Consider the following 25,107-nt stretch of genomic DNA (forward strand, 5'->3'; position numbering starts at 1 on the left):
ACGAATCATGTTTCAACTTGGACTACAATGAAAGTCGTATACGCATTAGACGATACCGTGGTCAGTGGTATCATGCAGACTGCATTGTCCAGTGTCATACTGGCCAAACGCCAGGAGTGATAGTGTGGGGCGCCACTGGGTATCATTCATGATCTCGGCTGCTGGGTATTGAGGGTAGACTCAACAATAACCGGTACATCGAGGACATTGTAGAGGCAGAAGTCATACTCTTTCTTCAGCGCACTCTTGATGCTATATTCCAGTAAGACAATGCTCGACCACATGTTGCCAAGAATGTTAAAGGTCTCTTCAACGTACAGCACATGCAGCTTCTTCAGTGGCCTGTTCGTTCGCCAGACATATCGCCTATTGAACATGTGTGGGTTATGGTTGGTAGTCCGTCAATAACCTTCAGCAGCCAGCTGCAATTAACTGTAGGCACGTATACAAGCAGCCTCGCAGGCCATTCCCCAGGAAGAGATCCAAAGTCTCTCTGACTCAATGCCACGACGTACAGCAGCTCTGATTGCAGCTCGTGGAGGTTTCACAAAATACTGATGCACTGATATGTATTCATGTGTAGGTCTGAAACGTTAATCATTTATGTACATCAATATTAGTAATATGTAAAATAAATTTGATTCAGTTCTCATGGTGTTGCAGTTTTCACAGACAGTATGTATCTTAGGTCCACATATCGACAAAGAATGTGTCTTAGCTAAAATTTGAGAGAAGTCTAAAAATATATATAATAGTTTTAAAGACTATATGGATCATATGCGGAGACAAAGAGGAAGGAAGAAAATAGGAAAGATTGGAAATAGCTGGGTGAAAGACCTGCTCTTGGATAGAACACTTTGAATTAATTTCTACATAATCCAGATTTAATTCCTTGATAGTCCAGAAAACCAACTATTGCAAAATTTAGACCTGTCATTGAGCTTGATTTTCTTACTAGGCAGTTTAGCTATATAGTTTTGGAATTTTAAATTATCTAAATTTTATGTTATGGAAAGAGTGCTGGTTCTTGTTCTGTAATTTTAATGAACCTCAGTATTGGATGCTAATTCACTAATCATGAGAGGAATTGAAAGATTAAAGATGCCTACCGTCATAACATTTCATATGTAAGATATTGGAGGAAATAAGCAACAATGCCATTTTATAATTAATCTTAGTAGAAATTCTACATTTAGTGGTTTAGAAAAGTTTTCGACAATGTGAATAGAAATATAGGCCTATTTTGAAACAAATTAAAAAAAACGAGGCTGTGTACAACACTTAAAACATAGTTAGAAGTTTATATTATACACTAATTCTAAAATAATAAACATAGGAACATCTAAAATGTAAAAATAGTAAAAAATAAAGATTTTAGATGAGCTCCTAGTACGGACCTAGAAACATGATTACTGAGCATGCGCAGTATAATTGGAACTTGGAAAATTCAGATGAACCAAATTTTGTTTCCGGATCTGTACAATTTGAATATTTTTAGTATATTACGTTAAAGTGAAAAGTAAGATAATCCAAGAGAAGTTAGAAAAGGAAAATAATGCAGTCGAGTTTCTTTTTATTTTCAATATTATGTTTTAAGCATTTAACAATAATATGGGCCTAACGTATGTTATCTTTTGTGGACGATATTATATTTGTGCAAATATAATATATTATACAACTGCTATAGTTACAAAAGTGCAGCTTTATTAACGAGGGGTTAATTTAAAACACGATCGCAGGGAGTGTTCCAAAACCCACGAGTAAATGAAGTTCCTTTTGTAACTAATTGTATACAGTATTTTATCTACGTTTGTGTATTTTGCTAAAAACTATGAAAATAAGTAGAAATGTGTTGGTAAAATATTCAGTTCCTTTTAGATGATCGAGGGAGGCGAGTTTGGGTTTCTGACGAGTAGTTAACACATTATGAAAAAAAATCAGTAGACATTGTTACTGTAGTCGCCATTTTGATCCTGCATAACAGTATTAGCTTTCATAATAGATGGAATGAAGATGTGTATACTACACCACCTGAAATAACAGAAGATGTGAAACATTTTACATTAGACATTCAACCAGAAACATTAAGGAAAATTTATAACGCGTTACATAAAATCTAAAGATTGGTGTGTGTATGTAAAAACTGAAGATTACAGAAAATACAGTATTAGCTTATTTTTATGAGAAGTCTAAGCAGTTCAAGTCTACTCTTTGATCTGAGTATTCAATAGTAAAATCTACTCTTATGATTAACGATAATATGGATATTAATAAATACGAAAAGAAACTTAGAGCGTTTTTAAACAGTCTGTTGGTTTCCGTCCAAAAAAGTAAAAAAATATTAGAAAGAAGTTAGATAAACCAGTTTTTCCAAAATGCGCCTGATGATAAATACCTATTAAGAAAAGTTGCTCTTATATTTGGAGTATGTGGTGCATGTTGGCGAGACGAATTGTACAAATAAATTATAGACAATGTTGAAGATGTGGGTTTTGCTTTCGAAAACGTATGTAGATGGAAGTTTTGTGATCAGAGGTAATTTAGACTGCACTGATTTGCAACGTTAGTAGATAAATCCCTTGATGTTATATTAGAAAGCACAATATAAAATGTTAATCTGTTTGTTAAATAATTAATGTTTTAAGAGGATTTGCGTAAGATGCTAGGGGAGAGTGTTTCTGTTTTACATATCGCACATGATAGGTTATAAGCGTTACCTGTAATGTTAATTTTTAGGGTTGTAAACAAACCAGATTCTGTTGTTACAGTCTACTTAGAAGATGTATCTACAATGTCAGTAGCCTATGATCGAGAAAAATACGACTGTAAATATGTAGATGTGTTCCAGAAGTGTAAAACGGTTATTCATTGAGGGATAAGTTAAAAAAGACCGAATTTTAAAATATATTAGCTATACAACTGTGAAAAAATGATCATGGAAAAAAAACTAATATGATTTACAGAATTCTATTTAGGCCTGCCATTTAAAATTTACATGAACATTATGGTTTCACAATGTAAATTAAGAAAAAAAAAACAGATATTTTATTGTTTGAAAAAAAAAATACCAAAAATATTTGTAAACAATAGAGTATTTATGAAAGACGTAACACAGTTTAATTATCTATGTACGCGCGAAAAAACTGAAAATGGAACAACATAATGTAAATAAAGAAATATATGCATTTCATAGCTTTAAAATACATTTACGAGAAGATAAATAAGAGGAAATAGCTATACTGAACCTTGTACTGGGAATTAAGACTTTAGACCGTATCAAAATGAATATACAAGTAAAAGCTCAAATATATTCCACTAGTGATAAAATACAAGAATATTGCAGCAGTTGATCGGAGCACTTCGGTAGAATGCGATATGGAGAATTGCCAAAAAGTAACATCGATCTAGTATAAGAGAACATGAGATGAGACAAAAAGAGATGGAGAGATGTAGCGTAAAGATTTATCGCAGTAAACAAACTTTATGTCTATTTCGTGAAGCGTATCCGAAGAGAAGTAACATTTTGTATTATTAAAGTTATTCACGGGGTCAAATTATTAAACTTATTCTAATTTCAGACACTTAAAAAAAATTAAAATTGAATTAAAGGAAACAGAACTGCTTCACAGTTCAGTGAATTCCTATGGGTCGGCAATCGACGCGGGAGAAGAATAGGAGAAATTGCCTTCTCGGTAAAGCAAACTGTAATTTTGTGATTCTTACTTAATAACCATCCGTTGGCGAATGTTATAACTGTTATAAGAGTACAATGCGAATTAGAGTTTCGTGCCACAATTGCCGGCGCGTAATTCGAATCCATTCAACATATGAGCCATTGAGAGCAAAAGTGGTGTAAGTCAAAAATGGGTAATGAGGATTAAAGTAAACGTTCTGTAAAATACAGCGTAAAGTAGCAATTAATATTCAATTTATTTAAACTGTTAGTAGTCAGTTGATGGCATGAAGATTATATTAATTGCTACTTTGCGCTGTATTTTACAGAATTTTTACTTTAAACCTCATTACCCAATTTTGACTTACGCCACTTCTGCTCTGAACGGCTCATATTAAAAATTGAAGTACGCTGAGTACATCGATTATTACGATATTGAAACAGATTTGCTCGGAATACTTCTATTCTCTCTTCGTTTTCCAGATCATTTTATAGCCTATATAAAAGCACGGGATGCTAACTTCCCTTACCATATCGTCTGGGTGCTAATAACTCTGAGTTTACGAAGTGTATTGACGCAATCATATAAGATCGAGAAGTCACATAAAGAAAAGAGGCAAGAATAAAAAAGAAAGGAAGGAAGAAAAAAGATGAAAAGAAAAAGGAAGAAAATATGACTTTTGGTAGTGAAAGAGAAATAATTTTAAAAGCTGTTGGCATTGGAATGTAAATTTTACTTGAATTTGTTTAAGATCTGAAAGTAAGTTTGTTTAGCCGATCTGACAACACGTTTTGGTGCATGTGTTTCTGTTTTTATTCTAGGAATTCGAGCCTCCAGTCGTTGTCGATGCCTGGTTATTGAGTCCTCGTCTGTTCCGTCATTCAACGCAACGTTTCAAAGTATGCAATCTCGTTTTTTTTTTTTTTGCACATTCATCTCGCTTCTCAATAAAAAAAATTGTCTCTCCAGGCTTCATCGTTGACAGCGATATTCTCCCGGATCTTTTACTTGAATATCTAGTAATAGATGTAACACAATCCATACCACTGCTACCTACAAATCAGGTTCGTGTCCTGGCAGAAAGTGTAGATTTATTTCCTCCCACAGGGATAGAATCTGTATATCGTGTTTTTGTACACTTTTATCTTAAGTGGTGAGCACACGCTGCCCATATGATTAAAGTGTCTCTGTGCTTGTAAATATTTTTCACTTACAGAGTTCTTGAAAACACCTCACAATTATAGAGCGATTTCTGTGTTACTCTGCGCCAGAGATGTGGTTGATTTCTCACTTTCCATCAACTGTGCTAATGCCTTTCCTGAAGGTGTCTTGAGAAAGAAGGCATTTCTTCTATTTGCAGTCTATAACAATGAAATTAACTGTTTCGTATAATTATACCTATTATGAAAGGCAAAGCCAACCCCATTACAGGCCAAATCGACCCAGAGGATGGCGGGACGTTAAGGCTCCTACCTTTATAGACAATCGGCATTAATGACAGTATGGATGTCAGTCTTACGTGCACACTGCCTGAAATGCTCCTGGTACTCATTTCTGATAGAGGCTGGATAAACCTAAGGTCACAGAGTAACTGGAAGGATTAGATCAATGGAGAAAATCCAAGACCTCATCGAGAATCGAAGCCACGATCTTCTGGCTCGCAGCTTTAACCACGACGCTACCGCGCGCTTCCTGTATATATTTCAATATTACTAACTACAAATACAATTATCATAGTAAAGGAATTTGGTATCGCACTGCGTTGTCACAGCGCAGGATGATTTATTTATAGGCCTATATGATTTTATTTAAACAATAAACAGAGATTGGCCACCGGCCTAGTTCAGGCGGTAGGCACTTGCCTTCAGATCCGGAACTGCGTTCTGTCGTGGATTATATTTCCTCTTAGGCTTATTACCTGGTTTCTTTCTACGAATGTTCTTTTGATGAATCTGCACATAAATTATTATTATTATTATTATTATTATTATTATTATTATTATCATCATTATCATCATCATCATCATCATAACTCTAGAACTTATTGAGAATAAGGTTCTTAGGAAAATATTTGGGGCTAAGATGGATGAAGTTACAGGAGAATGGAGAAAGTTACACAACACAGAGCTGCACGCATTGTATACTTCACCTGACATAATTAGGACCATAAAATCCAGACGTTTGAGACGGGCAGGACATGTAGCACGTATGGGTGAATCTAGAAATGCATATAGAGTGTTAGTTGGGAGGCCGGAGGGCAAAAGACCTTTTGGGAGGCCGAGACGTAGATGGGAAGATAATATTAAAATGGATTTGAGGGAGGTAGGATATGATGGTAGAGACTGGATTAATCTTGCTCAGGATAGGGATCAATGGCGGGCTTATGTGAGGGCGGCAATGAACCTCCGGGTTCCTTAAAAGCCAGTAAGTAAGTATTAGATCTGGTGGTCTGTTTCCCGGATTTTTAGTATCTCTTCAAAGATATTTTACTCCTTGGTTGTTGATTTTCGATCTGCTCTCTGCATGTGAAGAACATGTTGCCAATTCATCAGTAGACTTTCAGGTATACCTATACAATATCTTGGAACTAACATTTCCAAAATTTCGGAACTACGCAGATGTTCCTTCATCATGGCAAAAAGGTCCGCCCAGAAGAGTTTTCATTCTACCGGGCTCAGTTGTTTAGTGTAGTTAAACGTAACGGGCCCAACATACGTGGCTCTTCAAGTCGTGCCTTTTTGCCCTAATGACGGGACATGTACTGGTATGCACTTCGGAGACGATAGAGATGTTAAGTTCCAGGACAAGTGATAACTTATATGCGAAATTCTACTTCTGAATATAATCACCGTAAAAGCCTAAAACAGGCCTGCACAAACAGCGCTCAACGAGCGCGCGCGCTCCTTCGGAGCGGGAGAGCGGTGTTTACCGCTCGCCGAAACGGAGAGGAAGATACGTTACAATGACATAGACTTGCTGTAGGTAGAGGAGAGGGAAACGACCACTCAGTTATCTAGTGGAGTGCAGTGTGTAGGCCTATTCTCAGTAACTGTTTCACGTTGCTTACCTACTGCTACAGTACAGTATGGAGGAATCTGAAAGACGGAACATAACATTTAACATTTAACGATTTTCGAACTTATTGATCTTCAATATGACCTAAGGGCTAAAGATCGTTTGAATAATAGTCTACTACTAGCCTGGTTGAGTTTTACAAGACTAAACATTAGCAATAATATCCACGACTACACAGGCTGGCTGTGAAAATGATTACTATGTTTGGCTCAACATTTATATTTGTGAGCAACAGTTTTCTATAATCAACTTTAATAAAGGCAGACATCGAACATCTGTAACTAATGTTTCCTTACGATCGGTAGGCTACTGTTCCTTTCAGCTGCCAACAGCATAAAACCTCATTTTCATGTACTGATAAATAAAAATATAACAAAATGATATTGTACATTTAAGTAGCTATAGAATTTCTATTATTTCTGTAAAATAAATATTTGTTTATTAATTAATAATAGTGCAAGATAGTTTTGTAAACACTGAACGGGAATTCATTTCATGAATACCTTGTGTACATTTTGTACGAGATGACCCCTTCTTCCAATCCACCTTTATACAGAGCGCAGCTAATATCTGCATTCCGCTCCTCGGAGAGCGCAAACCTTGTGCAGGACTGGCCTAAAAACTCATACTTGTATGTTGCCAATTGCTTCTTCATTTATCAACGTTAAATGTTACTGGTTATATTTTCGATTATATCAGAGTATCCATAATATTTTTGTAAATTTCTGTATATCCAGGTGATGTTAACATTTAGTGATTTTTAACTTGGCATTTTCTTATGGATTGCTAGATTTTTATGGATAGAAGATCGAAATCGGTTGCTTGTTTCACTCTTTTATTGTTGATTACTAGTTTAATTCTTACAGAATATTTTCCTCTAAAGGTCAAGTATAGTCACGATTCTTTCATAAAGTTTAAAGTAGTTATTTGAGCACAATGTTAAGAACCTGAGCCAGGTTTTTTTTTTTTTTTTTTCGTAAGAAGTCTTCATGCAAGTGAGTTGACTACAGTTTTGTCTATCTGAAAGGGGAATTTATTCATCTTGATAATAATGAACAATGCAAAAGAAGTTGGGACATTGGTATTGCATGAATTTCTCTAGGCTTTATGGTCAGAGTAGGGTATTTCTTACTTTGCGACTTCATTTCATTGCGGTTTTAATTATTATGTTCCTATTTTGGGGACTGGACTTTATTTGAATGTAGAATTTGATAAGAATTGGTTAATATGTATAATTGTAGAGGAACTGATAAACTCTTACATATGCGAATATTTGTTTCGTGAAGTTTTTTCTTTTTCTGATAAGCTAGTTTCACTGATATTTATTCGCATTTGATAACATATTGTATTTAAATGTGCTAGACTTCCGCCTGTAAAGAAATAAGTTACGCAGCACGCGAGGAAGTTGTGTCAGAAGAGTTGCCGAAACTACCCGGCGTCACTCGAGAAAGCAAGATCGTTTTAACATAGTACGGTGCCAGTAAAAATATCCTCGCTTTGCAGGAGTTCATAGTCCTGGACGTGCAAGTGGGAATAGGGAACGAAATCATGATTATCGAAGGAATCTACTCACTGTCAACATCAATCACAATCATTATCATCAATGGCAATCATTATTTAAAATAGGGATTAGTTGGGGCGTAGTGAATATTTTTCTTTGAAATTTCTTCACAACTATACTTTCATGTTCACCTAGGTCTATAATTTAAAGTTTTCGTCGACAATCTATCCGTTATTATTTTCTTAAATTGACTTACATTCAACTTAAGTTATTCATAGGGAATTAGTTGCTGTTCAATACGTTGTTTAAAATGCCTCATTCTACCGTCTTCCTCTTCATGTAATAGGAACTGTAGTTATGTCCTCGGTCTTGTTGTATGCCCAGCGAGTTGCACTGCTTGTAAAGTGTGTTGTCGCTTCAGAATCTTCGTAATAGTGACGGCAGAATAAGTCGAAGGTCTCATTTCTTGAAATAAATAAAGATGGTGATGAAATACCATTATCCTGAATTTTGCGAACACATCTCTTGAATAAAATACAGGTAGAGTGCATCTTCCAGCTAAACAGGCTGTAAAGACACTGTGTACCGGTAACGACCGCTGCTCCACGTATGAAAACACACACATACAAACGCACGCACGCACACACACAGTTTGGAATTACTCGAAATATTCTTGCCGGAGACAAACTCAGTATGAGGATGTAACTGAATATTTTATACAGTTTACATTATATCTTCTTGAAAATTTTACGTAAGTTAGATACTGCTGAAGTACTGTACGAGTACATGTGCACAATTTTATGTTCAAAAATGTGCACAGAAAAAATATTTACTTTTATTTTAAAATAATTTATATTTTTAGTAAACATTTATCTAGGCCTCACATAGATGTAATCAATTTCATAAAAGTTTAAAATGAAACATTAGTTTCTCCCTGGACAATATAGTTCATTAGTTAAAAGATAATTTGAACATATTATTTTATTATTAACTTTGTATTTTCAACTTTTTTGTCCGACAGAAATGCAGATACCTGTTGTGAATATGTGTGCAAAATTTCATTACCCTACGTGTAGCCATTTAGGAGAGATCTTGTTTGTAGTAAGTTAAAATGTAAGAAACTTGAAATTGTTGCAAAACTACTTTAAAAGTTTGAAATATGCGTTCTGAATATAATAACCATTTACAGGGATAAACTGAATTTGTAACTTATAATAAAGATAGTTTAATGAAATCTTCAATACAATATTCCTCAAGAAAACGTATTTTTAGCACCATATTTTCAAAAATGAAGAAAAGTTCCAAAATTGACCAGAACTCAGTAGTGCATCCCATTAATTGGATCACCAATGTACGTGACATGTAAATAAGCAATACAATCTAAAATTATAGTGCATTTAACATTTACATATTAACAAAATAATCTCATACTGCCAAACGTTTTGTAGGTATAATTAAAAACCTTCATAATTATAGATTTAAATCAACAATAATCCAGAACTAGCATATATATCTATGAAGGAATTTAATATTTCCTGCATAGTTTATTCTAATCTCATTTTGGGACCTTCTTTTAATCTATTCTTCGTGGGACTTCTTCATGTGAAATTAGCACGACATCAGGCCGTCGCCTAATAAATCGAAGGGCAAACATTCTTGTCCAGTTCGAGATCAAGCCCACGATCGTGGCATGTGCGCAGCATTAAAGTTGCGTGTCTAAAACTTGAGTATGCTGTACAGCGGCTTGTTTAAATAAGTCCAGAGTGTTGCATAACGTGTTGGATCCACTTAATGGACGAATTTAGAGCCTGAAAATAAGAAAAATGAATCTAGGTCCAAAATAGTTCTCAATTCTCTTGACAAGGCTAATACGTATTGCTGAAGCTCATGACATGGACGCGTACCGTATTCAAATTGAGAAATAGCGGATATTCATCTTATGCAAGAGAGCTGAAAAAATGTCTGTATGTGGAAATATTTTCTAATTGCCTCCTGCCGAATGTGAAGAATAGACCAACGGCTTGGGAGGAACTTTCAGATGTAAGTGAAGTGAAATTAAGTAAAGTTAAATTTTACGAACGGATCCAAAGCCGTCGGCGTAGCTCAGGCGATAGCGCATTTACCTGTTTTTCCATAGTTGCGCTCAGGTGTGAATTCGATTCACCCTTTGGCTGATTATCTGGTTGGGTTTTCAGAAGTTTTTCCCAAATGTAAGGTCATTGTCAGGTAATATATGACAAATCCTCTTCCTCATCTCGCCAAATACCATCTTGCTATCATCAATTCCATCGACGCTAAATAATCTAATAATTGATACAGCGTCGTTAAATAAGCGACTAAAATAAGGGGATCCTCAGTTTTTTGTTACTACACCTAACACATAGCAAGAATTGAGAATGTGTCACATGTAATATTGTGGAGGGTTTCACGGCATCCATATCAATCATCAACGTAGTCCGTGCGGATAATTGTACTAGCGATGAAGCGGCATATTCGAAGGTATGTGTGCTTAATTTTCACAACATTGATGACTGAGTGAAAAGAATTTTCACAATATTATGGAATGAATCAAGACACCAATAACAATTCAGTAGCAACATATGGACAAGAATAACTAACAATAATTTGATATTCTGTTGACAGAATGACAATAGGATTGCTTGTGATTTTCAGAGGAAAATATGCTAATGTTGCTGGCTGAAATAACAGTTGATATAATCCGTCGCATTGGTTTGTGCACGATAATGCTCCGCTTCATTTTAGTTGAATTACCGGTAACATTTTTGAATAACAGATCCCCAAAGAAGTTAATTGATAGTGAAGGACGCATTAGGCCTACCTGAGGTACATGCTCCTCAGTCATCTTAAATTTATTGTTTACACCAGACTGCTTGAGAACCCTACAGTTGTCTGTCTAGTGAGAACGTGTTGAACAAAACTGTCATCGAATTCGACAGAGCTAGGAGAGGTTCATGGTGAGACATGGAAGGACTCTTATCGAAGCGTGAAAAGACTTATTTAGAATTAATTATTTGTAAGGAATGAATGATTTGTAGAGGAAAACCCATGTGAATTTAGGCCAGCCATTACGCTACCTCCAGATTATAATTTTGGGTGAGAAATCGTCGATGAATTTTGTCTGGAACCTTATCATTCAGGGAGAAGGATGTTCTTACGTGCAGTAAATGTGCGACACGGATCTTTCAGCTTTCCTTCTCGTCCTAAGAAAGCCATGCTCATGGTTTGTATCACAATTAAAATTCATTCGCTCTCAGTCGAGTCTGAACGCAGGGATTTCGGACTCAGTGGCGAGCACGGCAGCAACTATTCCAGCGAGAACGCTTCCTTGGAGGGTAGCAACTGGAAGCCAATTTATTTGAACTTTTAAATATATTTTGAGATCCTGAATCTATTCCTAATGTGAATCCTACATGTTGTTAAACGTATGTAACATAAACAATAGGACCATACCACATGTGTTGTGCCTATTCTTTTGGTTTTGGTACCAATATAATGTTTAGGTTGTATCTTATTACAGCTTTGCCTTTAATTGAGATAAGTACATTGCCTTCGGAGTCTACAGGAAAGTGAAGTAAAGGTGGTGTTGCATTTTGTTTCAGAGGGGTTTATTTAAATTTTATAGCATTTTCATTCAGAGGAATTATGTTACATTATTTCATAACACTGCTGACGTAGTCTATACCATGTCTGAGATTTTTGTCATATAATGTTCCTGATGTAAACAAGTCGGTGGATGATTGGTCTGTTGATACGCCACCTGATTGGTTGGAAGGAAAATGGACGTACGTGACATGCAGTATGCGAAATATGTGCCTTCTCTTTTCTCAATTGATATTCGGCTCACAGCCTCAAGTTAAGACGTTTCTGCTAAGTACTGCCTAGTATTCGCATTGTCATCAACCAATTTGTACAGTTCCTTTCGCGTTAACATTTTGCATTTGCAAAATTTAATTATACAGTATTTACGAAGTACACGGAATAGAAAGGAAGTGAGGTCTGTGTAAGTATCAATTTGCAGTATCAAAGAAAATAAACAATATTTCAATTCGATAGTCGTTAATTCACGCAAGACGTCGTATGGTCTGTTCTGTCTTCATTCACGTCAGCATTCTTTCTTTTCGTGAGTAAGTTTTCTTTTTGTAATCGATTACTCTAGGAATCTGATTTGTTATTTCTCGAAACGTGTCGAACTTAGTTATCGTACATGTAGATTTTTCAATTACTGAATCTATTTTCATTTCCTCTAATTTTTTTCCTATTATTCTTCTTGTATATGACTATGAATTTTAATATTCTAATGAAACCTACCTCCTCAAGTCTACTTGTGTCCTCTTTGCAGTAGAGTGGAGAGAATTGCGAATTGTATGAGACCATTTCACTAACATAAGGACTTAGGGTTTTTCAGTATTTCTTAGATTTTTGTGAACTTTGTATTTTTAAAAATAAAAGTGCAATTTAATCGTGAGTCGAATTTCTTGATACTGAACGTCGTAATTTTTTAAATAAAAATATAATTTAATCGTGGGGTGAATTTCTTGATGCAACATTATCTGAATAATACATTATACTTTTTTGAATCAAGAATCAGCTGTTTTGCCAATTACCGTGTATTTTTCGATATTTTCATATTATCGGTTCCACTTTACATTCTTGCAAAAATTGCTTACCCCCTTTATATATTTTGATGTGTTCCTTAAAAGCTTAATTTATGCTGTTTTTGAGTCTGACTTACCCGTTTGACGATCAAAAACCTTCAATGTCATACAACAGGCTGGTAAGGCCAAGCGTATTGTTTATTATTATTATGCAGGATTCTTGCAATAAATTAAGATTTTGTTCATTATTTCTAATATTTGTGTGAATTAAGTTTGTAATTGCTTGAACATCTTTATATTGTGTGATATACACAATCCAGACAATTAAATCGTGATTTTATTCCAAACATTTATTTTTAACCTTATAATTGTTATTCATCAGTGTAGGAGTTTCTGTCATTTGACACGAATTTAAATTCAGTCAATGAAAATGTAGTGCTTACATTTCAAATTCTGAATGTCTGGAACAGCAAGAGGCGTAATAGGTGAGTGAAATAATTTGTCAATTTGTCCCACCTACAAGACAAATAGTTTTGCTATAATCACGTACACCAGCTTGCTGAAGCAGCCATATAGGCTATTGCAATTCGGATACTTTCTTTTTGACTTGTCTCGGTGTCAAACTGATGTGAGGTTAGTACTTCTGTAGCTTTTTCTTGTGATCGTGAGCAAATCTCTCTGTCTAGTCCTGAACATTGAACCCCTCGCTCCATTTTGTTTACATCAGGAGCATACATGACATGAAAACTTGTGATGGTCGCTACGTTCATTTGCCGCCACATGAATGCGATTAATAACATATTTTTTTTTTTATCGAAAACTTCTTTTGACGTTCATACAGCCAGAAGGAAACACCATACGAGTTGCACAGATCCAAGTGATTTTTAATTGGCAGGACTTGTAAACTGTACTGATATGTGTGGTAGGCAACTATATGTGTATTCAACTGACGTCACTACAACCCGAGATCCGGCTCACCTCGGAGTGCTGACAGTGTTTACATTCAGTATCCGTGGAGCGTTCGGTTCGTGGGGAGTGCGAGTGGACTGATCTAGCAAGTTTTCTCGGGTTACTTCCACGCGTAGCAATCACGCCACACACCGTCTAGCTGCTGTAGTAGAGCACACTCATTCAGATGTTAAGGCAGGTTTCCTAGAGTACTTCAGTCTGTCACTAAATCTGTCGGCAGTCATGCGCTGTCATTCAGTCACGCACCCTACCATTCAGCCAGGCACGCTGTCATTCAGTCACGCACCATGCCATTCAGCCAGGTAATCTGTCATTCAGTCACGCACCATGCCATTCAGCCAGGCACACTGTCATTCAGTCACGCACCATGCCATTCAGCCAGGTAATCTGTCATTCAGTCACGCACCATGCCATTCAGCCAGACACACTGTCGTTCAGTCACGCACCATGCCATTCAGCCAGGTAATTTGTCATTCAGTCACGCACCCTACCATTCAGCCAGGCACACTGTCATTCAGTCACGCACCATGCCATTCAGCCAGGTAATCTGTCATTCAGTCACGCACCATGCCATTCAGCCAGGCACACTGTCATTCAGTCACGCACCATGCCATTCAGCCAGGCACACTGTCATTCAGTCACGCACCATGCCATTCAGCCAGGTAATCTGTCATTCAGTCACGCACCATGCCATTCAGCCAGGTAACCTGTCATTCAGTCACGCACCCTACCATTCAGCCAGGTAATCTGTCATTCAGTCACGCACCATGCCATTCAGCCAGGCACACTGTCATTCGGTCACGCACCATACCATTCAGCAAGGTAATGTCATTCAGTCACGCATCATGCCATTCAGCCAGGTAATCTGTCATTCAGTCACGCACCCTACCATTCAGCCAGGTAATCTGTCATTCAGTCACGCACCCTACCATTCAGCCAGGCACACTGTCATTCAGTCACGCACCATGCCATTCAGCCAGGTAATCTGTCATTCAGTCACGCACCATGCCATTCAGCTAGGCGCTTTTTCATTCAGTCACGCACCCTACCATTCAGTCAGGTACTCTGTCATTCAGTCACGCACCCTACCATTCAGTCAGGTACTCTGTCATTCAGTCACGCACCCTACCATTCAGTCAGGTACTCTGTCATTCAGTCACGCACCCTACCATTCAGTCAGGTATTCTGTCATTCAGTCACGCACCCTACCATTCAGTCAGGCACTCTGTCATTCAGTCACGCACCCTACCATTCAGTCAGGTACTCTGTCATTCAATCACGCACCCTACCATTCAGCCAGGCACTCTCATTCAGTCACGCACCCAACCATTCAGTCAGGTACTCTGTCATTCAGTCAAACACCCTACTATTCAGTCACGCACATTATCATTCAGCCAGGCACACTGTCATTCAGCCAGGTAATCTGTCATTCAGTCACGCACCCTACCATTCAGCCAGGCACTCTGTCATTGAGTCACGCACCATGCCATTCAGCCAGGTAATCTGTCATTCAGTCACGCACCATGCCATTCAGCCAGGCACACTGTCATTCAGTCACGCACCATGCCATTCAGCCAGGTAATCTGTCATTCAGTCACGCACCATGCCATTCAGCCAGGTAATCTGTCATTCAGTCACGCACCCTACCATTCAGCCAGGCACTCTGTCATTGAGTCACGCACCATGCCATTCAGCCAGGTAATCTGTCATTCAGTCACGCACCATGCCATTCAGCCAGGCACACTGTCATTCAGTCACGCACCATGCCATTCAGCCAGGTAATCTGTCATTCAGTCACGCACCATGCCATTCAGCCAGGTAATCTGTCATTCAGTCACGCACCATGCCATTCAGCCAGGCACACTGTCATTCAGTCACGCACCATGCCATTCAGCCAGGTAATCTGTCATTCAGTCACGCACCCTACCATTCAGCCAGGTAATCTGTCATTCAGTCACGCACCATGCCATTCAGCCAGGCACACTGTCATTCGGTCACGCACCATACCATTCAGCCAGGTAATGTCATTCAGTCACGCACCATGCCATTCAGCCAGGTAATCTGTCATTCAGTCACGCACCCTACCATTCAGCCAGGTAATCTGTCATTCAGTCACGCACCCTACCATTCAGCCAGGCACACTGTCATTCAGTCACGCACCATGCCATTCAGCCAGGTAATCTGTCATTCAGTCACGCACCATGCCATTCAGCTAGGCGCTTTTTCATTCAGTCACGCACCCTACCATTCAGTCAGGTACTCTGTCATTCAGTCACGCACCCTACCATTCAGTCAGGTACTCTGTCATTCAGTCACGCACCCTACCATTCAGTCAGGTACTCTGTCATTCAGTCACGCACCCTACCATTCAGCCAGGCACTCTCATTCAGTCACGCACCCAACCATTCAGTCAGGTACTCTGTCATTCAGTCAAACACCCTACTATTCAGTCACGCACATTATCATTCAGCCAGGCACACTGTCATTCAGTCACGCACCATGCCATTCAGCTAGGTAATCTGTCATTCAGTCACGCACCCTACCATTCAGCCAGGCACTCTGTCATTGAGTCACGCACCATGCCATTCAGCCAGGTAATGTCATTCAGTCACGCACCCTACCATTCAGCCAGGCACTCTGTCATTCAGTCACGCACCATACCATTCAGCTAGGCGCTTTTTCATTCAGTCACGCACCCTACCATTCAGTCAGGTACTCTGTCATTCAGTCACGCACCCTACCATTCAGCCAGGCACTCTCATTCAGTCAACCATCCAACCATTCAGTCAGGTACTCTGTCATTCAGTCAAACACCCTACTGTTCAGTCACGCAAATCATTCAGCCAGGCATTGTGTCATTCAGTCAGGTATCCTCTCTATCAGTCAGGTAACCTGCCATTCAGTCAGGCACCCTGTCATTCACTCAAGCTTTCTGTCATTAAGTCAGACACTATACCATTCGATCGGCACCCTGCTTTTCGGTCAGGCACTCAGTCATTCTGTCAGACACTCTGCAATTGAAGATCTCCTCGGAGTAAGGGTGTAACCAACAAATCTATAGTATATGTTTCAGAGAATGGAAAATAGTTTCAGGACATATTTCGTTAGACCTTTATTTAATAGCAAAACCATTTAACTAATCAAGGATACAAAGTTATTTAGCTATTGTATGCAATAATTTTTGTTATAAATTAATGCTCAAAATTACTTTTCCACCTAAGTCACATATTTAATTAATTTGATATTACATCCTTTTTCCGGGGTGTTTGGTCAGTCATTCAGTCATCCGAGTCAGTGAGCCGGATATTTTCAAATTCAAATGATTTGTCAGCACATTAGTCAGCGTATGGTCACTCACGCAGTGGATGAAGTTTCTCCACACTGGGGCCCTACTGCGGTCTCCGAGGTTGTGCGGATCGGTTGTGTGGAAATTTACACGGAATGATTATTTTAGAGTTTCATTGCTTCATTATATTATATTTTGAAAATTTCAAATCAAGGCTTGGTGTCCAATGAGGGTACAGACAGCGTTGGCGACAGCAGTAGTGTCTCACATATATAGTTGCCTCGGCTGTAGTGTGATCGTTCAATTCGTATAATTTTATATACTTACTGACAGACAAGCTCCCCCACGGTCTCGTAAAAAGAGCATTTGCCTCCATTCAGGCAGTAAGTGTCGACAGGGCAGGGCACCGCGAACAGCGGCCATAGCGTTGTCGCTGCAACACACACAACACCGGTTAAACATCCACACAGAGGGGCAATGACCAATGAGAATAAACAAGTACAGGTACTCGGAACCATTGGGACCAGACACGTTTCGGAAATCGAAAACGTTCCAAATTTCAGAATGATAGCCAGAACTAGACTTGAAATAGGGATCAGCAGTTCAGCAGAAATTATTGCATAGCTTATGAATGCAAACGAACTGATACATATTGTTCTGCGTTATATATGGTGAATAACATTACTAATGTGCTTTAAAATATAATAGATTTAAAACTAAGCTCATCGAGGTTGTTATAATTAGACTATCTACTAACCGTCTCTAGATGGAGAATTAATGACCCTAGGAGTACCAAATTTGTTAAAAACTAAGCTAGATACAGACTATGTGCTTCATAATTTGTGGCTACATGGCGCACAGCAACGTGGCGTCTTCGCCTCTGATTCCTTGTAAGAGTAAACGTTGATGGCTCCTGGTCTTGAAATATCCTGTGAAGTGATGAAGCATACTTCTCTCTCATAGAATTTGGAGTTCTACCCCTTCAAACGAGATTTATGAAGTATTGTGACACAAGACGAAATATTAATTCAACATTAGTAGAACCTAAATGTCTTACATCTGCTGGTCTAAAGCATAGCATAAATTTTGGCCTTCGGTTGTACAATGCTTTAACTAAATTACACCCAGAACTTCTAACATGTAACACACTAACATATAACAAGAAAATTAGAAACGTGTTAATATCTTCAATTTGATAAAATAAATTTACAGCCTATGTGTATGAATTAATCAACCTATATTATATTTGTATTCTATGATTTTGAAATATATATTAGTCCTACTTTTCACTTGCGATATTATTCTTCTATAGTATTAATATTATATTATATAATTCCATTGCCGCTGTAATTATATTTTAGTTCCTATTTTATTTTACTTATTTATTTATATTATTATTTTTTATTTTAACATTATATCTGAACTGCGACCGAGCACGAGCGCTGCTCATTCGGTCTCAAATTTTGTTAATACTACTGTATCTTCTTTTTATATTGCTTGTATTATTTTATTTGTATTTCTCTTTGTTTGTTTTGTAATTATATCTCTGTACAGTGACCGAGTCACTGTTTGGTGCGGTTTCACGGGCAGTCTCATAATTGACCCGCTCTTCTTTGAAGAATTGGGAGCCTAAGGTTCAGGGAGTGTAACAGTGACAGGCGAACGTTACTGCTGGCTGCTACGTCAACGTTATTTGATGCTTCAAATACAACTGCCTTTAAACGTTCCTTAATGTGGTTATCTGTTCATCATTTCCATTTCGCGTGCCCTCCAAAATGTTCTCTTAAGTTTCCTGTTCTGCCGATCAAGTTTTCTGTCCGGAGCCGTTAAATAGGCACAGTTTAATTTCCACCTTATATTTGCAATTAAAGCACATATATGGAACTGTATAAGTTACAAGCCATACTCTTGCAAGGTGCGGTCTTGTATCTTTCTTATTAACTTAATAAATATTAATGACGTGACGTCATAAATTGCAAGATGTATAATTACATTGAAATAAGCAAATAGGGTGCACGGTTTCTTATGAGATTGTGGTTATGGTAGTAGACTTTGAGAATGTTGATTTGTGTCATTAACAGCTATTATTCATAAAACTATCTTATCAAAATGAAACTCTTTCTTATGGAGGAAATTGAAGAACAAATTATTTGTAACATTTGGTGGTACATTGAAGGAAGAAAAAGTAAAAAACTAAACATGTAAAAATAAGTTTCGTAATCGGTGCTGTGCGACGAAGAACGTGTGTTCGTAACATGTGAAATTAATGCATATCACATTATTGTATAATATATAGGGTAAATTAGGGTCTGTTGGACAGTCGGGCATGTTGGACACTTTGTATTTTAACGTGTTACCTCGCCATTTGTGGGCACCACATTCTGCTAGAAGTCAATGACGGAAGTAGCCACGAGTGGGGCTACCTCCGTCATTGACTTCTAGCAGAATGTGGTGCCCACAAATGGCGAGGTAACACGTTAAAATACAAAGTGTCCAACATGCCCGACTGTCCAACAGACCCTAATTTACCCTAATACACATGTATCAATTATGTTAAGGTAGTTTGTAATTATTTCTTTTGTACGGAAACATTTAAGAGCATAAACTTAATATTTAATAGTAATTATTTGACTTAAAAACTAGCTAATAACAGGAACTGGAATTGGTTGAAAATTATTTAATTGCGCATACTGTGTACACTGTAGTCTCATTTAGTGAAGAATATCTACAGAACGCAATTATTATTATTATTATTATTATTATTATTATTATTATTATTATTATTATTATTATTATTACTTTACTATGGTTGTGATATCGTTTTGTCTGAAGCTCGGCGTTCTCTCTAACCCGGAGACATCCGAGATCTGACGCCCCAATCTGGGGTGCTCTCTCACCATCACAACATCCACAGCACCGGCTGGATACTTAGACCCCGAACGGACCGCCGAGGTGCTCTCTCACCAACTCGATATTTATTGCGACAGCTGGACACTTAAACCCCCAACCGAAGCACCATCTATCTCCGGACCGGACATTTAAAGTCTTACTTGACAGACGTTGTCTCGTGTACAATGCTGCAACTATTAAGATGACGGCTTATTGAATGTACTATTGTCGGAGGGTTATGGATCTGGTTTTCGTGGAAATTGGATACCAATTTGACAATTGCCTTTATTACTGGAAATATATAGTATAATAGATTGACGGAACCACGAAAAAATCTCAATCAGGTTGACCGGCCCCGGAGCTTGAACCCGGGACCTGCCGAATACGAGTCTCAAACGCAATAGTGTGAGCTAACACGCTCGGTTATATTAGTCATTCAGACATCAATAAAATATTTAATTCTAACATATTTCCGAATTTTAAAAGAAAATGTAAAATTAGAAATCATATCACGTGATTTCTGGAGCCATTCTGTAAATTATGGAATAAACAAAAATACTTATTCACTGTCCGACATTCAACACACTCTTTCCAGTGTACATCAGTCTTCCCACCTATGCGACTGACTTGCAAATTAGATACTGTAGATGCAGTTTAGTTTATAATTGAAACATTTGATTTCCAGCTCTATTTCACGCACATGCGAGTGTAGAATAATAATAGTCTACTATGATTTAAGAACTTCACATTGTTTAAAGTTATGCGAAACTTACTTTTATATCATATCATAGATATACAGTAGAAACACGCTACTTATGAGATGCATTATCAGGGAATGACGGGAAAGAGGATCCGCTTACCAGAAACTGTTCCAATATTTCTTATCTTTTCTGTAATGGAGCCGAGAAGTAGCTCCGAAACGTTGGGTGTTTCTACTCCTACGAGACTGTGCGAACGCCCAAACATGTCGCAGCGTGTGAATTAGTTCTTAGTTCTTGTATTTGCTATTATGTACTCTTTGTACTACTTCCATACAACGAAATAAAAGACAGTGTCTTCAACGTACAGTACCTCGTGCAGTTGCTAAACAGTTCTTACTCCATTGAGTGGCTCATCAGCCTTTGCGCATGTTTATTAACTTTTTCCACGGACTGTCTGTCTGTCTATATTGAATATAAAAACTGGCCTAACTCAGTTGGCAGCGATGTCAGACTGCCTGCCTGTTTGCTTGCTTGGTTTATTTTGGACACCGCGTAGTCTCATGGACTCCACACCACTCACCGCACACCCCACCGTCACCCACCAAGTTCGCACACCGCACGTACCGCTTTGAAAATGCATTAATTTACAGGCTCTGGATGTGCGCTTGTCCCAGGCAGTGACCTTGCGTCAAGCTGACCACATAGCCAGGGAGTCTGCTACGAGGTTGGGAAGGAATAGAGAGACCATACTTGAATGTATATGCCATTTTAATCTACAGGGTAAGAAATGTGTATTACCATGTCATCCTATCATCGAAGAATCAATAATCGGTCCCGCCTTACAGGTGCCTCATCTCGTGCATGTAGTGTCTTACCAAATCAGTGGAGTAAACTTAATCGACTGTGTCTATAGGTTTTACCGACCAAAGATAACGGCTAGAAAATAAGATTTAATATGTCTTAGAGAGAGGGAGAGAGAACGCAGAATAAATATGGGACATGCGTGTTATTATTCGGTTGAGAAGCTCTTATCATCCAGTCTGCTGTCCAAAAATCTGAAAGTTAGAATTTATAAAACAGTTATATTACCGGTTGTTCTGTATGGTTGTGAAACTTGGACTCTCACTCTGAGAGAGGAACATAGGTTAAGGGTGTTTGAGAATAAGGTGCTTAGGAAAATATTTGGGGCTAAACGGGATGAAGTTACAGGAGAATGGAGAAAGTTACACAACACAGAACTGCACGCATTGTATTCTTCACCTGACATAATTAGGAACATTAAATCCAGACGTTTGAGGTGGGCAGGGCATGTAGCACGTATGGGCGAATCCAGAAATGCATATAGAGTGTTAGTTTGGAGACCGGAGGGAAAAATACTTTTAGGGAGGCCGAGACGTAGGTGGGAGGATAATATTAAAATGGATTTGAGGGAGGTGGGGTATGATGATAGAGACTGGATTAATCTTGCACAGGATAGGGACCGCTGGCGGGCTTATGTGAGGGCGGCAATGAACCTTCGGGTTCCTTAAAAGCCATTTGTAAGTAAGTAAGTAGAGAGAGAGAGAGAGAGAGATCTAACTACAGAATGATCAATTTCGAAAGTAGAGAAAAATCGTTCAAAAAGGAAGATATAGGTGAAGTGTCCATGAAGTAGTGGTTCGGTATTCTGATATATTGAATGCCTTGAAAGGCTTGAATGGTTTAAACATGTTCATAATGTCCATATGGTTAATGATATTAGTACGGTGTTCAACATGATCAGAAATGACGTTTTAAGGTAGCTCACACTCACCGGAAAAAATCGTTCGTTGCGTTCAGATTTTTATTTTAGTATCGCTCACTTGTCCGCATTTCCGAACGAATCATAAAATAGTGTTGTAATTTACCACTAGAGCGCATTATTTCGTTGTAGTGTTCTGGACTGAACCTGGATGAATAGGTCTGTAACTTAAATAAACTATGAAGGACATACCTGGCTAATTCAGTATTTTTCCAATTTTATCCCATATGCTCTTTCTTCATATTACATTGCTATAATTCTGATTTCATAAATTATAAAGCTCTGCATATTGTTGTACTTAAAATAAGCTTTGCGTCATCCAGTTCATTATACATTCAATATTACCGCGGTTGGACATCTTGAAATCGATATATTAAGCCAAGACATTCTCTATTTCGATCTTGGACCATACGGAAATCCGTTTAGAATTGAACGGCGAATTTATTTGGTGAAATGTTACGTGAAAAAAAGATTGCTATAGAAGATGCGTTCGGAGATTTGCTCTTAAATATCCTGACTCTAGCATTCCTACAAAATCTTGCGTTTCGAAGTTGTTGAAAAAGTGGCGTACAACAGTTTCAGTTTTTATATAGAAAGGAAGCGGAAAAGACACGTTTTAACTGAAGATAAACTTGGGGATATTCGGGCGCCGTTAGAAGTAAGTCCCAGAAAATCACTTCGTCGTCTAGCGTAGGAAACGAACATATCCATGGGGAGAGTTCACAAAGCGACCAGACTGCTAACATTTCGACCATATAAACAAAGGTTTGTGCAGGAACTTCACCAGACAGATTTCGCCGTAAGAATAAGGTTCTGTAATTGGTTTCGTGAAAGTGTTTACAATGTAAATTTGGATTCACAGCTAATGTTTATATCTGACGAGGCATGGTTCCATCTTTGTGGACATGTAAATTCTCAAAATGTGCGAATGTAGTGTACTGAGAACCCGTATATTATACAGGAAGTGCCATTGTATCCCATTAAAATAGGAGTAGGGGAGAGTCGGGTAGTATCGGACATCGGGTAATATCGGACAGTGAGTTTCTTTCATCTACCAAACGATGATAGTACCTGATTGACATGGTTACGTTTCTGTGATGTCGCATAGAGAAACGTAACCATGTCATTCAAGTTCTACCATATGGTGGTAGATGAAAGAAACGCACTGTCCGATACTACCCGATGTCCGATGCTACCCGACTCTCCCCTATTGTGTGCGGTAAGCGCGCGGGGGATAATTGGGCCTATATTTTACGAAGACCGCGTGAATTCAGATGTGTATGTGAGAACAATGTTGCGTTCATTTCTTAATGAACTGGTACAGGAAGAAAAGGATTATGGACATTTTCAACAGGACGGTGTCACAGCACTTACCGCTCATAATTCTATACACACTTGACGTCTAGTTTTTGATGACCTGATAGTTAATACCGGTTTATGGCCCCCTAGATTAGCCGACCTAACTTACAGTGATTACTATCTTTGGAGAAACTAAAGGGCAAAGTTTACCGAAATAATCCCCGTACTGTAGAAGATCTGAAGGCCGAAATAATAGTAATATACGTTACAAGAGCGGTATGTTGACGTTTTCATGTTCGAGGAAAAGATTGAAAAAGCGAAACGTAGTTGAGCTTTTTTAATTTCCGAGAACATGAAAACAAACATACCGCTCGTGTATCGTACATCATTTTGTGCGAAGATCGTTTATTACATACCTGAAAGACGAATTTCTAATTAGTTGCAATGAAATCTCCATGTTGGTTTCTGTTTAATGACGGCAACTTCGGAAAACCAAAATATCTTTCCTCAACATTGTTGCTATAAAATGTTTTCTGTGTTTACTATACTCCAGCAGGCCGTGATATACGTCTGTCTTTTTTTTTCGCCCCAGTCTATAAATGCGAACTTAAAACAAACGGTAAGGTTATGTAATGATTTATTTTTCATTTTAATATTTTAACAATATTATTTATATAACATATTGCAGTAATAACATCGGCATCTGGAATCTTGTTGATTTTTTCACGGCTTCCTTAATGTTACTTGTATCAGGAATGCAATAAGTTTCGTGGAGTAGTAGGCTACTTAATTTTTGCAAATATTTAAAAACGATAATTAACATTGCAATTTAGGTGAAATTGCAGTGGTAAGTTTCCAATTTATAATTATTACTATGTTAAACGTCTCTAAAAATATGTTAAAAGCCTAAAGCAGTAAAATGAATGTCGCGCTTAAGCGGTAAGAAGAGGGAAATTGTTATGTGTGTTACGTTGGGAATACTGAATGTGGTATTTCACACTTACCGCGTATTGGTTCTGTGCGGAAAACAAGCAAATACGCACGATCTCGCACAAAGTACAATACAGTCTATTACCGAAGTGGAAACTGGAAAATAATTTGTTTAAACGATGTGAGGCATGTCTTTCTGCGGAAGGAGGTCATTTTCAACAGTATATGATATAAATGGTGAGTAATAAACCTATATACATGTATTTTTAACAATAATTTAAATTCGTGGACTTATTTTATTCTGTAGTGTTAAATGTCTTGATTTGCCGGTAGTAACGAAACACACTCCCCGCGGGTGCAAGCACGACACGCCGGGGTTCCGCTGTA

General features: G+C 38.0%; 2 protein-coding genes across 15 annotated transcripts in view; one reads left to right on the plus strand and one right to left on the minus strand.

Annotated features, from left to right (window-relative positions):
• Positions 1–25,107, plus strand: part of Atg10 (Autophagy-related 10) — a 656,137-nt gene that overhangs the window by 88,137 nt on the left and 542,893 nt on the right. The gene's annotated exons all lie outside the window — the stretch shown is intronic.
• The window catches only part of LOC138691226 (protein vein-like), a 411,186-nt gene that overhangs the window by 66,931 nt on the left and 319,148 nt on the right, over positions 1–25,107 (minus strand). For all 11 annotated transcript variants that reach the window (XR_011329772.1, XR_011329774.1, XR_011329773.1 and 8 more), the window contains exon 4: positions 17,449–17,554. Coding sequence is in view for 8 of the 11 variants with exons in the window: in XM_069813027.1 (XP_069669128.1) it covers positions 17,449–17,554 (106 nt within the window). In the remaining 3 variants the exon portion in view is untranslated. The remainder of the gene's footprint in view (positions 1–17,448; positions 17,555–25,107) is intronic.

Source organism: Periplaneta americana, chromosome 16 (assembly GCF_040183065.1).
Source record: "Periplaneta americana isolate PAMFEO1 chromosome 16, P.americana_PAMFEO1_priV1, whole genome shotgun sequence".
NCBI lineage: Eukaryota > Metazoa > Arthropoda > Insecta > Blattodea > Blattidae > Periplaneta > Periplaneta americana.